The 18,404-nt window shown below is 33.1% G+C and overlaps 1 protein-coding gene across 2 annotated transcripts in view; it reads left to right on the top strand.

Moving 5' to 3' along the window:
- Positions 1-18,404, top strand: part of Cdk4 (Cyclin-dependent kinase 4) — an 80,051-nt gene that overhangs the window by 26,956 nt on the left and 34,691 nt on the right. For both annotated transcript variants that reach the window (XM_017620059.1, XM_017620058.1), the window contains one exon: positions 13,857-13,992. In XM_017620059.1, the coding sequence (XP_017475548.1) occupies positions 13,857-13,992 (136 nt within the window). The remainder of the gene's footprint in view (positions 1-13,856; positions 13,993-18,404) is intronic.

The following is an 18,404-nucleotide window of genomic DNA, read 5'->3' as shown; positions in this document are numbered from 1 at the left end:
GGTGGATTCTCCTCTTTTGCTACAAAATACACTTTGTTACTATGTTACCATCCTGAAGCCATTTTTCCGTAATGACATATCGCGAGATCATGCCAAAAAAGCACTGGATCTTTATGAAGCCGTATAAGAGGTAAAAGTCGCTTTTGCAGACACTCCTTAACATAAATTTCTTGGTTAATTGTACCAGTGCCTATAAAAGGATCACTTTTGAAGCCGCATTGGCAAATTGCCTGCCAAATGAGAAACTTTTTGGGAAATTTGTCAAACTTTTTGTTTTTATATTTATCTGCAACATTGCCTCTTTTATTTGCAGTGTGAAATTCGCGGCCCCGGATTTGTTTAAAATCGGCTTTTACGTACGATTCGTCATCCATAACAATACAGCCAAATTTTTGTATGAGACTGTCGTACAATTTCCGAGCACGTTGTTTCGCCAACAAATTTTGCTTACCGTTGCGATTAGGTGCTGCATTCACTTTGTAAGAACGTAGTCCTGCTGTTTTGCATACTTTTTGTATATACGAAGACGACATGTTTAATTTTTTGCCGACATCTCTTACCGAAAGTCCAGGATTTTTCTTAAAAGCAGATAACACTTCCTTTCCTTAATTTCGCAAGCAAATCCTTTTTTCTGCCACTACCAGGGTTCCTTTTTAAAGATAAACATTCATTGTATTTTTTAAGCACATAAGTAACGGTAGACTTTGGAAATTTTAGCTTTTTGCGATGTCGTTGTGGAACATGCTGGGATTTTCCAGCTTTTTGCGCAATATTAACTCGCGATCGATTTCTTTCTTGGTCCTCGTTTCTACACTGATTTTTGTTACTAAAAATAAATGATGCAGTAAGGTGGAAAATGCTTCCAGCTTTTTAAGTGTCTACCGATTTTTATTTTAATGTTATGATTAACCGAGCTATGCTTGGTTATGTGCGACCAGTTTTTTTCGTGTACATTCTTTAGTTAGTGATATTTCAGCCAAATCAGTGTTGTACAAATGACACGTAAACAAACCGACTGACGTTTTTACAGGAAATAGTGCTTTTTGCGTTCCCGTGCACTTCTGCATCTGTTCTCCTTTTACTCTCACTTGAGAAAGTAAAATTGTAGTTTGACAGTTCCACAGGTTTTAGTCCGAAGTTCAAAGCAACAGACTAATTATTTATTTACAGTGGCCACACACGACGAACATGTGCACGAGCATGCTCGCCAACATGCTGCTTGTCGTTTGCCTGGTTTACTTCATTTCTTCAATAAGTACGCTAATGTCCTGATTTTTCAAAATTTGTACCGATTTGTACTGAATTTTCTATTCACTTTAGCATTTTCTTAAGGTTTTTACATAACGTTGGAACTTCCTTATACTGTATTGTAAAAAATAAGATGAAAATAATTTAATTATAGTTGACATGTTTTAGATAATGTTTGATATGCCCAGAAATTAATACAACAAAAAGATCAATCATTTTATGGGCATATCGCCGGGTCATTACGTACCAGTTGCGATAATATGATGGAGCTTAAATTATTTAAAAAGAAGGCTTAAATTTTTGTCGAGTGTTGTTAGTTATTTCGAAAATAACTTTCAGTTTAATAACAATAAATTTCAAGATTCGAATCGCTTTTGCCTATAACTTACAACTCCTTTTTCTCAATTTACTGACTTTGTAAAAAAGTTTTGCATACAAGACTTAGAGTTCGATACTCTTTTTAGCGAATTCTTAGTCTTTCACAGTTTTTGCGTAGTTGAAAAATTATTTAAGCGATGAGGAAATATAGATGAACTCCTTAAAAAGTGGTACTGTTTCACAGTATTAGAGGAACTTAAGAATAAAGTTTGTTTCCTGGCGCAAGGAGAGAAACCGGCTTCTAATTAAAATTTTGAAAGTGAACTTCAAATTAAAAGTAATTTTAAAATGAAATGTATAGAACTCCTTGACTATTTAAACACTGAAAATGGGAATGGTCTCATTATTGCTATTCAAAAAGTCACAAATATAAAATAATTTATTGGCTCCTGTGTATAATGATGTGTACACTCATGTTAAAATGAATAACACTTTTACATTTTATGAACTATACTTTATTTATATACCAAAATATTGTTAAAAACAATAACTCAGCCGTTTTAAATTATTTTCTGTTACTTACATTCATAACTTTGCTTTGAATAAAAATGTACTGAAAAGTACTGATTTTTTTAGCATGAAAAAGTCTAATGTACTGATTTCGCGCATGAAAAATCTGGCAACCCTAGATTTTGTCGTGATAGCGCAAAGATGGATAGCAAAGTCGCGGATGATGCAATTGAAATGCTTATGACCAGTGTTGCTGTTTTAGCCCTTTGGTGGCTAGATTTAGCTACCACATACTTTTTTTGGCCACATAAATTTAAAATTGTCCCTAGCCCTTTTTTTTAGCCCTTTNATGTACTGATTTCGCGCATGAAAAATCTGGCAACCCTAGATTTTGTCGTGATAGCGCAAAGATGGATAGCAAAGTCGCGGATGATGCAATTGAAATGCTTATGACCAGTGTTGCTGTTTTAGCCCTTTGGTGGCTAGATTTAGCTACCACATACTTTTTTTGGCCACATAAATTTAAAATTGTCCCTAGCCTTTTTTTTAGCCCTTTAGAGAATTTATTCATACTTGGTATGAAAAAGTTGTATATACTTAATTTGATTTATTTTTTTTTCATTTATGTATGAGATGAATTTTTAAACTAAGAAATACTGATATATATACATATATGTATTGTATGTACCTTATGTTTTCATACATACATACTGTAAAAGTATTAGGGCTGTTAACTTATCTATTAACGATTTAACTATAGTTTAAAATAGATAAGTTTACGGCCCTTAATATGCTTAATTTGTTAAATGGCCCATCAAGTCGATTGACCGTGTATGTTCTTGTGGTGTGATTGTACCAGCTGCTGGTGCGACTTCAAAAACTATTTGAAAATTTTATGATTGTACCAGCTTGCTGGTGTCGTGAGTGGTGAAATTAGCTAAATTTTCTAAGTAAAAAGTATTTTGGCGGAAATTTGTTGCACTATATGAGTCAAAGCCGTGTGTGTGGAGGATTAAAATCCCGATATTGCAGTTGTGAATTAAAAAAAAAAATGTTTAACAAAATGGTACAAAACGTATGAAATTTCGGCTCTAATCATTTCGATCTTTCCTCGACCTAGTAAAATCACTTGATGGAGCCAGCTAGCTGGTGTCGAATATTTTCACTTACATACAAAACGGTTGTTGGTTGGAAAAATATTTGCTTTTTTCCAGAGTTTATTGTTTTTCTATACCATTACTTATTGAAAATGTTTGCGTGTATGCTTATATAAGTATATGTTAGTAAAAAAATTGAGCTACCATTTTTAGCCACAACGACTTTTTTTAGCTCTTTTTTAGCCCTTTTTTAAAGGAATTTGGCTACCACTAAAAAGATTCGCGGCAACACTGCTTATGACTTAGGTTTTTTTGTGTATGTGTTACCTAAAATTATTTATATTTTACTTCTATGTGTGTTCATTAGGGTGGTCCAAAAATAGTAAAGTCGGAATTGTAATGCTCTCACCCCCTAGGATTGTTCTATATCGAAAAAAAGTATACCCCTATTTTTTATTTGGAAATCAAAAAATATTTAGAAGTCGCTCAAAACTCTCAAAGTTTTCCATGTATTTTTATATGGGAAAAAACAACTTTTCGTAGAAATGGTAAACAATTCTTGTAAATCAATATTTTTAGATCGTTTGTGGCGTGGTTTGCGAACATTGCATTCGAAACAAAAACAACGGATAAGTGCATCCAAGCCATGTGCGTTATTGAATTTTTGATAAATGAGGCTAAATCACTATATCACGTATATGTATGTACACTAGGGTGGTCCAAAATGCATGTGAAAAAGCAAAGTCGGAATTTTTATGCTCTCACCCTCTAGGATTATTCTATACCGAAAAAATTGTACCCCAATTTTTTTATTTTGAAATCAAAAAATATTTATAGGTCGCACATTTGCGTTCGTGCAGAAATTTGGAAGTTTCTGTACTTGAGAGAGAATTAGGGAGCATTTTTTCTTACTATCTGATATTTTGAGTGACAATTTTCACTGGATTTTCGNACCCCAATTTTTTTATTTTGAAATCAAAAAATATTTATAGGTCGCACATTTGCGTTCGTGCAGAAATTTGGAAGTTTCTGTACTTGAGAGAGAATTAGGGAGCATTTTTTCTTACTATCTGATATTTTGAGTGATAATTTTCACTGGATTTTCGACGAACAAACCTATTGTCTTCCCAGGGCGTTTTGCTTTAGATAGAAATTTGTACTCTTTTACTTTCATTTTGACGCATTTCAGTGTTGGTTCTTTTAATTTAAGTTGGCCTTCAGTTTTGGGAATTTAAATAAGTTTTCAGCAAAAAAAGTTTGTTTAATAAAATCAGTGAAACAATTTGTTATTTTTTAAAGTTTGAATTTAAAAATTGGAACATTGTATTTAATAAAGTGTAATTTTGCTGCCTTTTAGGGTTACAACCTCTTTCTTAAAGGGTCGTAAATCAAACCTGCGCCACTAAATAACTACTCGCTCGAGGCGACCAACTTGAAAAACTTGAAACTTGACAAAATTGTAAACTCTTTTCGATTGACGCTGTACCATTGAAAGGACTTTCAGTTAGTTTTTTTTCTTTTTTTTTATTGTGGTGCAATAATTCCTTTTTGAGAATTGCACCGTGTTACTTTTCCTCCTGACTTTCATCTTCACAATCTAGCATCATGGCAGGAACGTTGTTTAAACACCGTTGTTTTCCAATTTGGAGAACCAATTATTTTGTGTTTCAGAATTTGGAGAACCTGTTACGTCATCAGCGTTTTTCTATTATAGTTTTTGTAATTCATTTTTAATCCTGTCATCTGAGACTGGTTTAAAAAATGTGTGCTTGTAGCGAGGTTCTAAATAGGTGGATATGGCAAATAAATTTTTATTTTCTAGGAATGAAAATTTCGAAGAAAATTCTGTTTTGAAAATCGTGGCTGCCAGCAGAATTAGTTTAAAGCCTTGTTATTTTGTTAAAAAGGTGCCCCGCTTTTTATAATAATTTGAATTATTGGACGATGAAGGTCTCAGATCTGTTAGCTCCCGGGTGACTTCTTGGAAAGGTTCATCTGTAATGAATAGCTTGTAATTAGTGTTTTTATTAGCTGAGCTCGACTTTTTCTAGTTGCAGGCAGTCAAAATACGCGAAAATTTTGAGCATTGGCAAATGAAAAGTAACATACAAATTTTTACTGCGCAATTTCTGCAAGATTTTATAAAAGTTTAAGTTGAGCATCAGCAACATGTCAGCAACAAGCAACAAGTCCNAATGAAAAGTAACATACAAATTTTTACTGCGCAATTTCTGCAAGATTTTAGAAAAGTTTAAGTTGAGCATCAGCAACATGTCAGCAACAAGCAACAAGTCCGCAATATTGCGGTAATTATTACGTAGCTCGAATGCACCCAATGTAATAAAACTCCATTTTTGTAATAATAACAGTCTTATTTATTGTTAAGAGAATTTTGTAAGTATTAACTTGGAGTAAATTAGCGTCCCCAATTACTGAAATATCGGAGTTTTCGTATTTTCAACGCATTTCTTTCCATACCAAGTGCACCAAGTTTGGTACAAATTAGGAATGTTGCGAATGTGGAATTTTAGACATCCGCGGATGCGAATGCGGATGCGAGTATCTAACAGCTAACATCCGCGGATGCGAATGCGGATGTCAAGTATTTTCAAGAAACAAGCCAAACCTGATGTGTCAGGTTTTTCTAAAGCTTTTTAGAAATAATTTTTCATTCTCATTCCTTTGGCTGTTTCGAATTTGGGGAATCTGTAACTTCATCAGCGTTTTTCGATTTAATTTCTGTAATTCATTTTTAATACTTTCTTCTGCGACTGGTTTGAAAAATTTGTCTTTATAGCGAGCTAAATAGGTGGATATGAAAAATAAATTATTGTCCCCTATTATGAGTTGCATTCGATTTTCGACTGTGGTCGAAAGTGCTGAGCGAACGAATTTTCATTTGGTATTATGGCGCTCATTCGATGAAGAATAGCGCTATTGTGAATTTCGCTCGTTTAGGTTGTTCACAATAGTATATTTTTCACCGCTGAGAGTTGGCTGAGAAGCTTTGTGTACAAATCGAGAAAAATAAAAAGTGTGCTTATACATATTTATGTAAATTTGTTCTAATTAAAATGAAATAAAAAAGAAAGTGTACAGAAATGAGTACAACGAGTTCTGGTTCAACGATTCGTCAGAGGATGAGAGCTTAGTAAACTGGCCAGGAGTAGCAAATGTTTAAGAGAGTTTAAGTTTATTAGTGTTTCGAATATATTTTGATATAAAATATATTTAAGCCATTTGTCTACAGATTCATTAAAAAGTTCCGACCATCTAAAGAGGCGTTTGTGAGCCAAATCTATTTAAAATATTTTAAATCTATCAATAGCGCTACGATTTTGTTCTCAGAGATCGAGCCAACAGAGTACTGGGATTTTCTTTCACAAGTAAAACCAGCCTTTCGAGCTTGTGTTTAGTNGATGTTAGAACTGCATGAAATTAATAAAAATTGTTTAAAATTAGTGTCTAGCCGCCAAAATGTAAGAAAACATATACAAAATCATACATTTTTCACAATTTTCTAACACTTCGCTACACCATCGAAAGCAAAATTCTGTTCGACAGAAAATTCGATACTCAACAAAAATTTCGACACGCTTGCATAGCTCATAATACGAATTTCACTTTCGGTCTTCGATCTTCGATAGCCAGCGAAAATTTTGAACAAAATTCTGTTTTCAAAGTCGTGGCTGCCAGCCATATCGGATCAGAATATTGTTATTAAAAAAAAAAACACCCTGTTTTTCATAAGCATTTGAATCTCAGATAGTTACGTAATTCTTATCTCATTAAAGGTCATACCTATAGGCCTGGTTTCTCCAACTCAACTTAACTTAGTTTAGCTACTTTTCGGACTTAAGTCAAAAGTTAGCCTACGTTTTACACAGCTTAGTCAAGTCAAGAAATTTGGCTTAACTAAGTTAAGTTGAGTTGGAGAAGCCAGCCCATAGTTTTTTAATTATTGGGCATCGATTATCTTTATAGCGAGACGTTGATCACTTCTGCTCGAAATCCCTATTGAAGGAGCTTACCCTTTGACTTTAACAGGTCTATTCTGCGCTGTTAAAAAAAAGTTTGTAACCGGTAAATAAAGTTCCTGTCAATTTTTAAACCCTTTTCGCATTCTGTCTATTCTTGTAACCGGTCAATTTTGTTACCATCTCATAAGCTGGTAACAAAGTATTGCCCCGTGAAATATGCAATGCCAGAATTTGCACAATTCTTCATAGCTGAATTGCTGAATATTTTAACTGCATTACCAACGTTCCTAGAATCGCGGTGACAAGAACTGGTAACATTTTTTGGTAATAAAATTTTCCGGTTACAAAATCTTCGGTAACGTGCAGAATAGACCTGTAAATAGCAAAGAAGGGCCAGTTTTACCACAGAAGTTTTTAGCCAAGGATCCAATGTATATTCCTATGAAAAAAATATTGCCCGACAAGTAAACAAAATTACTGTTTTTAAAATTTTTTCTAAAAATAGATTCCCCAAAGAGCCCCATTTGAAATTATTGCAACGAATATGTGTAACATCAAAAGCAAATCACGAAAATTTGGTTAAGAATTACAGTGCACACTTCCTTCTTTTGAGTCTNAGAAGGGCCAGTTTTACCACAGAAGTTTTTAGCCAAGGATCCAATGTATAAAATTACTGTTTTTAAAATTTTTTTCTAAAAATAGATTCCCCAAAGAGCCCCATTTGAAATTATTGCAACGAATATGTGTAACATCAAAAGCAAATCACGAAAATTTGGTTAAGAATTACAGTGCACACTTCCTTCTTTTGAGTCTAGTACACTGAGAAAAAGGATTAGTTTCGACAACTAAAGATATTTAGTTTCCGAATTTTGACAATATTTGGGAACTGTGACCAAGGATTGGGAACTATTACCATGAGTTGGTAATTATAACTAAATATATTAAAGCTTCTAATATTCATCTAGGTTGTACCAAATCGTTAATTTAGTTGAAGGGTTTGGTAAATACTAATAAATATTTTTTTGAAGCAACATTTTCTTTCAACACATGGTTTAGTCATAGTTACCAAATCTTAGTTGAGGCAACCACGATTTTGTTTGAGAGCGGAACATACTCATGCGTGTGAGCCACTCTAAATAATGCTGAGCGCTCTCTGAGCACATGTGTGTTTCACATGCGAAGAGCGCCAGCTGAATCGTTTGAATGTTCTAGTATGCCGACCATTATGTCGATCACTGCGTTAGGTAGAGAAAGAAAAGTGTGTGCTATGACCAGCGTTGCCAGGTTGACGTTTTTAACGTCATTTGGACGTTTTTTGTATCCTGTTGAAGTTTGGACATTTTTTGTGTAAAAAATGACGTTTTTTAACTTCCGAGAAATCTGTTACTAAATCTTGTAAGTGGAACTGATTTTGAATTATTTTCTTAATAAATCTTTACAAGCTTTGTGTTTTGCAGCAGCTGCTTCAAAAGATATTTATTCTTTGGATGCAGATGACTTAAATATGATGCATACCAAGCGTACGCGCATTTTTTTGGATTCTTGGACTAAGGATCCCGTGTTCAAAGGCTGGCTGTGTAAACACTTGTGGTTACGAGGCTATTGTAATGTTTGCAATTGCACATTAAAAGCCAAATCAGGAAGAGCTGATCTCTTGCAACACGCACGCTCGCAAAAGCATCAAAAAAGCCGGAGCAGCATAAAAAGTCAGAAAAAAGTAGGCGACTTTTTTAAGACTTCATTGAAAATGTAATGAACGCAAAAAAGGCTGAAATATTGCTATACTTCTTCTTAGCAGAAGGATTTAGGAAGAATTTAGCATTTCCAACAACCGACCCCCTTACCAAATGTCTACAAGAAGAAACCCGATTGTTTAGCTTCTTTAAACTTGCACATTATTGATTGAATTTAATGAACTATCAAACGGCATACTCGAAAAAATTCTAAATCGAAATAAAAAGTTTAAAATCTAGCTGAAGCTTTGCAGATTGTTATAATTTTTGCACAAAGTTTGAAATGTGGATTTATATTTTGTTTGTTATATAATGAGCTTGGCTCAAATGCAAAAATAATAAACATTAAATAAACAAAAGAGAAAAAGCGAAACTCGATCAAAATAGTGATGACTTAATCAGCTGATCACAAGTGTATGTATAAAATGATTTTTATATTAACGATCTCAAACTAGTTTACAATGAATTTTAAATGTGCTCTGTCAAAATGACATTTTACCTTACGTACATTTGTACCTTTGTATATAATACAAGTTTAATAAGAATAATTTTTTGTACATTCATTTGAATAAGACGTTTTTGGGTAGGAAATGACGTTTTTTCACACCAAGAGGGGCGTTTTCTCATGCCGAAGACCTGGCAACACTGGCTATGACATGCCCAGGCTTGTTTGTCTCAGTTTCAGTTTTGCCATCGCCGCGAGTTGTTTCGGTGTGCGCATAGTTATTTAAAATTATAAAGTTTGATGCCAACCGGGGTTCCTCGAGTGGATATATAATTCATGAGAAATATAATTTGAAAGTATCTATTTAGCCAAGGAAAAAGCAAAGCAGTATACTTAAACCAGCACTTCCAGCTAGGGTTACCAGATTCTGAAACAGAGAAAGGAGTACATTTCTATTTTCGATAGAAAAAAGCAGTACAGAACTTAAAAAAGGAGTACAATTTTTGTTTTAATTTTTTTGTGCAATTTATTGTTATAAATTACCATTATTTAGGTACAAACAAACACGCATATCATAGAAATCTTTTTCAAAGCAACAATAAATGTTAAAAATAAATAACTAAATTCTAAAAAAGAATTCCAGGCTATTCCTGAATGTATGGCAATTTTATTATTTTATAATTTATCTTATTTTTATACCCCAGCGCCCTGCACCTACCTGCCTACGACCATGCTTACACCTTTTCACTATCACACTTAACTTTACTTACTAAGTAGTGCTCGCCACAATATGAATGGCAAAGTACAGGGCGTAAAATAATAACTGTCGCAAAGGTTTTTCGAAAAATAAAAGAGTCCTTTAAAGATTTTGCGAAAAAAAGTATTTTTTGCTAACTTTATAAATAGTTAACTTTAATTTTATTAATTAGTTTTAAAACTTTAATCCTTATTTCCATTTGCCAGCTTTGGGAGATAAGTACATGCTTTTTTCAGGTGTATTTTTTCTTAGATTTTGTATAAAAACAAAAAGAAAATGTATAGGTATAGGGTTGGTCGAATGAATGGCCTCCTAGTCACCAGTTCCGAGTCTTTTGGATTGCTGAGTATGAGGCCCTATGTTGGACAAAAGACGAAGTATAAAGGAGCCAAATGAAGGAAGTTAGCCTATGGTTACAGAAGATATCGTCATACACACGAATAAAGGCGCGCTAGTGTTTTGACGGCGAAAAAAGATTCGTAAAAAATTGTTATCGAAAACTTGCGAAGTAGTAAGAGTCTTTGACGCTGAAGTTTTTTTATGCGTCTTTTTTCGCCGTCATTTTTTGAGCTCGCGCCTTTATTCGTGTCTAGTGACAATATGTAATAAAGTAACCGACGAAGACTTGCGTGCCGCTTGAGCTTTTCTCTCAAAGTGTTTACCGCTGGTAAACGCAAATGAAGGTTAAAATTTAAAAACTTATTAATAAAATTTAAGTAAAATCTGTGGATAATTAACAATTAACTACTTTTTTCGCAAAATCTATAAAGTTCCCTTTTATTTTTCAATAAAATCTGTGCAACAGTTTTTATTTTACGCCCTGTATATGATAAAATATTAATAGCTGGAAAAATGAGTACAAAAGAATACAAAACTAAGAAAGGAGTACATTTCCAGATATTTTTTTTGGGAGTACAAGGGAGTACATTACAATAAAAAGGAGTACGTTTACTCCCAAAAGCAGTACGTCTGGCAACCCTACTTCCAGCAGATATTGAACTGGGGTTTCGCACGACTATTCCTGTTTCATCGTTTCTTTTTAGGAAATTCTTACCACCATATACATATGTATTATTTACACTAGTAACTATTTATGTAAATGTATGTATTTTTTATGCTTATAAAGAAAAAAAAAAACATTGTTAAAAAGTCTATGTTCTCTTTGACGTACGTCAAAGGTCAAGTAGAAGTTGGAACTTGTATGGCTGCCATTGAGCTCGGATATAAAGTTTAAGAAAGACATTTTTATCAAAGTTGATAAATATGACATTTGACCAGTTTTGTTACACAAATACTCCCACGCCCACAGGCAAAAATATTGGCTACAATTTGTCATTTTATTTGTCAGATATACGCTTAATAAGTGCACTTGCACAACATTCGCATTCGCAAAAGCTACGCATTGATTATTGCGAATGCGAATGTTGAAATTAATGCAGAAGCTTCGCGGTTGCGAATGCGAATGCGAATATTCGCAACAACCCTGGTACAAATGATAAATCTGTTACCGAGATATACATTTGTGGTCAAAAGTGCGCAGCGCCACGCGCATTATCCAAAAAAACATTATGATTTCATTTAATGCTAAGGGTTATTCCAAGAATCGATTTAAAGTGAATTAGCTTCAGTAGTTATTGATTAATCGCAGTTTTCGCGTTTCTGTAAATTACCCTTATATGGGAAGTGGGCGTGGTTATCGCCCGATTTTCTAAAATTTAATAATAATCCTATTTTGTTCCAAAATTTTACTTTACATACTAATTTTTAACAATTTGGATACAACATTTACTGAAATATCGTAGATTTATCTAAATTGACATTTATCTAAATATATAATATTCTTTAATCATCACTTATATAACACCAATGTAAAGGAAAACAAATATTTATTCCGAAATATAAACATAGTTGGGCTCGCCTTACATTCCCGCAGATTTCTAGCAACAGGACCGAAAGGCCCGAGAGAACATGACTTTTGCTAATATCTCGAAAACTATTTATTTGTTAAATTAAATGGATTCATTTTCTAGTTCCGCGGCCTCAAATTCATTTAATAGGTTAATTTTAGTGTTAAAATAGATCTAAAGTAGGTTACTATATACTAGTTGCGTTTTTAAATTTTTCCTTAATACATTTTCTAAGTTAAGAAATACCACTTATCTGCCATTCTGCGGGAAGTCTTTTCACACTATATTAATAACGCTATAGAATATTAACGCGATCTCTTCCGGGGATACAACAAATTCCTTAATATTCACAAAAATTAACAAAAAAATACTCGTTGAAACCCGCTATTTTCGTTACATTTAAATTGAACTTTGTTAATAAATGATTAAAATGTATTCTTAAATGCATAATTACCTCCTGTATGCGGATCCATCACTACTTTTTAAGAATATAATGCAGAAATCAAAATATTAACTCAAAAACCGTCACGATCTTTCTAGAGAGCGAAAATTTATTTATAAGCAGCGTTAGATTATTCTGTTTCCGGTCAACGGTGAACGTTCGCTGTGCAAGTTAAAAAAGCGAGGGGGACTGGGAAATGTTATTTGACTAATTTTTTAAGTTTTTTCCAAAATTTGGTTAAATTGGTTTTTGGCCGCCTAAATCGTTGAAATACCCTATGTGCGATTTGAGTTGTTGTTTTCAAGCTGAAAGAATAAAAAAAAACACGGAACTTAATCATAATAAGTTTTATGAGAAAAAATAATAATTACACTTATCTAAGAAAAAGTGGAAAAAGACTAGCGATGCAAGCAGTTTTTTCAACAGACCATTGACAAATAATATTCGATCGTTACATAATTCATACCTAATTAAAGGTTATCTGGAAATACCTGTTGAAGGATCTTACTCTTTGACTTTAAATTACAAAAGAAGGGGACACAGGGGAACCGTTTTAACATAGCATCTCCACAGGCAAAAAATGTTGGCTACAATTTGTCATTTGTTTGTACGTTTTATTAGTGCACTTGCACAATATTCGCATTCGCAAAAGCTCCGCATTGATTATTGCGAATGCGAATGTTAAAATTAATGCGGAAGCTCCGCGGTTGCGAATGCAAATGCGAATATTCGCAACCACCCTGGTCAAGAGACCACAAAAAAAAATACAATTTTCATATTGGAGGGTCTCTGAATACTAATAAACTTTAGTTCCAAAAAAAAATTACTGGGTGAGCTCGAGCTAAGAAATAACTACCGCAAAATTGCAGCCTCGTTGCTTTCTTGATGATATCTTGCTGATGCTCAGCTGAAAATCTTCTGAAATGCTCCAAAAATTGTGCAGTAAAAATTTTTATGTTGCTTTTGATTTGCCAATGTTGAGCAACTGATTTAAAATTTTGTTCCTCGAACGCTTGGTGTAGGCAGAGTCGCGGAAAATTTTCGCGGTGAACATGATGATCTTTCAATAAAAAAAAGTAACACTACCGCATTATTTGCAGCTCGAATACACCGTTTGAAGATGTGAAATCGGAAACTAGATTAAAAAAGTCTTAATATATTGCGAATATATCGGTTTTGCTCCTCAGTGTACATATCTTAGAAAAAATCGTATATTCGTTTTTGAATAAACAGGCCGTCATTGGGGCAGCATCATTATACATACTCACTTTCGTTCCTAATTTTTTTGTAATGTACATAGAAAAAAATCAAATAAGTTATTGTGTGTCCTTATTTATTTTTTACACATTATATAAAATACTTTCTTTTTAAACGTCCGCATGCCTACATACATATGTAATTATACAATTGATTTTGCAGACTATTTGAAGTGTGCCAAGTTCTTGAACGCGAGGATCAACTGATGGTGCTTTTAGTTTTTGAACACTTGGAGCAGGATCTTTCGGATTTAATCGACAGACTACCAAAATCCGGAATGCCGCCAATAACGATTCAGGTAAATCATGATTTTAAATTATATTAGCATATATAACAAGTTGCTGCTAGGCTATTAACTTAATAACACGGTGCTACAAAAAAAGTTATAAAATACACCCGAAACAAAACCTAGTGTAGGTTGTAGCTATGGTCGAGTACTACATGGAAATAGGTTCCGTACACTGACCCAAAAGCGCAATGTTTTTTTTTCAGCCAAGTTTGATTTTTTAATGGTAAATACACTGATTGTAAGAAATGTGATTCAAGTTGAACATTGGATAGTGCACTTCGTCGCCTAGGTAAAATATTGTCGTATGTTAATTTTAGCAGGTTTTGGGAAATCGCGATTGATCCCATGGACCAACATCACTACTTAAGGGTTATCAAAAACAGAGAATCTATGTATATGCTTATTTGCATAACGAAAAACAAACGCCTAAACTACACAAAATCATTGCGCAACCCGAGACTGGTACAAATCAATATTGTGGAAATTACTACACAATAAAATTGCGCACACCTTATTTTGGAGAAACTTTGCTCAAGTAAATATGTGCAAGAAAAATGAATGTGCGTTGTATATTTTGATAGCTCCAACCTTAAAACATAAAAAAGAGTATTAAAAAATTTATTTTTTCTATGCTCCTATCCATATTTTACAGAACGATCTGGACACCAAAGTCAAAACTAGACTAAAAGCTGCGCAGTTGTTTCCATACGCAACACAAATTATTTTACAATAATACAAGCATGAGCAAAAATCAAAATGATTTAGATTTAGAAAATTTTAAGACTTTAAATAACAAGAAAAAAATTATTATATAGTTAATATTATTCATAGTTTTCAAAAATTAATTTCTACCAGCCAAAAGTAACAGAATTCTTAAAATATAGAAAAAAAAAGTATCAAAAATGATACAATTGTATCAAAACGTCAACGCTGGTCGTAACCAAGAACAAAAAAATAGCCGAAAAGTTTTTGAGTACCAAATCTCTCCCAGGCATTTGCCCGATTACATCCACCTACCAAGTGAATCTCAACTGTGTTAAAGGTACAATATTTGCACCTTTCCTTATCAATGTAAGCGATGAAGAAATCGTTGAAGGTTTGCAAACCTACGGTGTGACTTCAGTTTACGAATTAAAAAAAATAATAATAATAAACATTTTAACTCCAATTGGCGCACTCCTTTTCACATTCGATAGCTTCTGTGGCTGACTGGACACTCCGTAGGACCTTGGCCTGATCGCTGGACTGGGCATCTTCTAAATTATAAAAAAGTGTTTTCAAAAAGCGGTCACCCTTCGGCAGGCTATGGCAAACCTTCGAGTGTATTTCCGCCATGAGAAAGCTTCTCAAAAGTTCATTAAATCCATTTGCAGTTCGGAGGCGGGATAAAGCTGTTTGTCCCTTCATTTCTGAATATCTTAACGCTACACTGAGGGGAAAAAGTATTAAAATCAATCAGAAATGTAATCGATCACACAGTGGAATTAAATTAATTTCATTTTTAACCGACTTCAAAAAAGAAGGAGGTTATCAACTCGTCGGAATATATTTTATTTTTATTTTATGTATGTAACGGCACCAAACCAACCAAAAAACACACCTACCAAAAACCGTACCAAAAAATGCACCAAATGGTAAAAAATTCACCAATTTTTATTACATCGGGAAATTGAGTGGAGTTTATCAAAAAAATATGCTAATTCAGTTTTTATAACGATTTTTTTTATATTGCATCCAAAGTGCATTACAATTGTATATTATTAACATTATATTATTTAAAGTTTTAAATTGCAATTTGTTTTCTTAATTTCGTTTTTATTAATGCTAAATCAGTAAAAATGGGCTCAGCTGCTGCAGAACTGTGAGGCAGACTAAAAATGTTATGAACTAAATCACACAATTCTCCAAAAGCCGCTTCACGTAATCCATTTTTAATCAAACTTACTTAATCTCAAAAACGTTCCATATTGTTACAGTTTTTGAAGTTACCTTCACTCAGCCTCAGTTTGCGAAATTGAAATTCAATTATGTCTGCATCATTTACCAATGCAGGAAAAACACCAGATTTCGAAAAACTGCCGCTGCCACTAGGGCTGCCAGCATTTTCTTAGAAATATATTGTCCTTTTTCAAAAAAAAACTGAAAAAATATAGTACACGTCAAATATATGTATATAGTATTTTTTTTTTATACCCGAGCGCACTTGTGCACAAGGGTATTATAACTTTGTTCACATAACGGTTGTTTGTAACAGGCAAAACGAATCGAGATAGATATAGACAAATGTATACATAAATGATCAGAATGAAAAGAGAAATCGATTAAGCGGTGACTGTCTGTCCGTCCGTCCGTCTGTGCACACGATAACTCGAGTAAAAATTGAGATATCTTAACGAAACTTCGTACGTGAACTTCTTCTGGGCGTAGGACGGATGGTATTGAAAATGGGCGAAATCGGACAATAACCACGCCTACCTCCCATATAACGGTAATTTTCAGAAATACGAAAACTGCGATATTTTAGTAACTACTGAAGATTATTCACTCAAAATTGATATTTACAATAATTTTTAGACGAAAAATAAGAATATTATAAATTTTTGAAAAATGGGCGCAGCCACGCCCACTTATGGTTACATGTGTATATCTTGGCAACCTCTTCACCGATTTCTTCCAGACTAAGCACAGTTGTTGGTCCTGGTACAGCATACCAAATGGCTGAAAATTTTTAAAATCGGACAATAACCACGCCCACATCCCATATAACGGTAATTTCGAGAAATACAAAATCTTCGATAAATCAGTAAATATTAAAGCTAATTTATTCAAAATTGGTGGTTGCAACAACTATTTACCAAGAAATATGTTTATGATAAAATTTTGGAAAATGGGCGTGGCACCGCCCACTTGTGATCACATATATGTATCTCGCTAACCGTTCTAGCAATTTGTACCAAACTCGGTATGGTTATTGTGCTTGCCACATAAAAGCAAACTTTAAAAATTATTGAAATCGGACTAAAATTACGGCCGCTTTTCATATAACGGTAAATTTCAAAAATGCTTGAAACTGCAATATTTCGAAATTTAAGGACGCTAATTTACTCAAAATTGATACACCCCCGCTTACCATCTAGCGGTAGGTTTCGGAAAGGTGAAAATCATATATTTAATACTTGCGCCGGGTATTTAAATTTTTAAAGTAAAAATGATTTTTAAGTGTACATCTGTTTTCTTTCTTATGCATTTCGTCTATAAAAAATATATTTCTGTGTAAGTATTATATGCTTTATCGCTATCAATATTCAAATTAATATAAATCAAAAGTTAATTTTTTATTAGTGAGATATTCGCTTTATTTCTCTCATCTCACCATTTCCAAATCTTAATAGAAAAACTCTTTCTGTGAATGCCGAAGTTGCAGGAATAGAGAGCATAGCGAAATAATTTTAAGTAAATTTGGTAAATCTTTCTAAGTATTTTTAAAAATGTTGCCATTTTTGATCTGTCGACCCTTTGTTTTATAATTGAAGAAATATAGTATTTTTGCATACTATATTTTTTTCCAACAGTATATAGTACGCAGACCCAAAAAATAGTATATATTATAGTACGGTTGGCAACCCTGGCTGCCACTGCGTTATTGTATTTTGGGCTTTAGTTCTTTCAAAGCAATGCTTCGCGATAATCCAATGAGGGTATTACCTAAAAATTTTAAAATATACTTAGTGGCACTGTGTCGAAAAAATTACAGCTGCACCAAATTTTGAAATGCTTTTTGTTGTTTTTTAATTTTTGTCGTTGTTTAATTTTGGTCAGCTTTTTATAAAAATATAGTTCATTCTTTAGAAACAGCCGTGTATGTACATAAATATAAGTTTAAAGGTAGCGTCACACGATTAGGCATTTGGCCAAAATTTCGTATGAATGCATAAATATTTTTCTTTATCCTATCACGAAAAATAATGTGTTCAAATTTTTCAACTTTTTTTTTTTACAAAAAAATTATCGTCCCTATTTGTTCCAATAGCCCAATATAAAAATGTAAATGTAAAACTTTGTGCAATATCAAAAGAAAAAAAATTAAAAAATAGAACTAATTAATTTCCTAGAAAGATTCTGAGTGTGCAGTTTTGTAGCACATTGAATTCTAGTAGAATAAAGTCCAAGTTTCAAATGACTTGGAACCTGGGATTTACACGGGTTTTGCTAAAGAATGAACTATATTTTTATAAAAATAAAAAAAAATAACTAAAATTAAATAACTAAAAAAAATAATATGTTAAAACTTGGCTAAAAGTGGTTCGGCTATAATTTTTTGACCACTGTATGTATTTGTTTTTTATATAATTAATCAGACGTGCACATTGTACATAGAGGTATGTATGTATGTACATAACAAAATTAAAAAAATAAATGCC

The sequence above is a fragment of the Rhagoletis zephyria genome, unplaced genomic scaffold, assembly GCF_001687245.7.
Source record: "Rhagoletis zephyria isolate East Lansing unplaced genomic scaffold, Rhagoletis_zephyria_1.1 Rzeph_scaffold_02033, whole genome shotgun sequence".
Classification (NCBI taxonomy): domain Eukaryota; kingdom Metazoa; phylum Arthropoda; class Insecta; order Diptera; family Tephritidae; genus Rhagoletis; species Rhagoletis zephyria.
The sequence above is the reverse complement of the archived record's forward strand: the minus strand, read 5'-3'. Positions and strand labels throughout refer to the sequence as shown.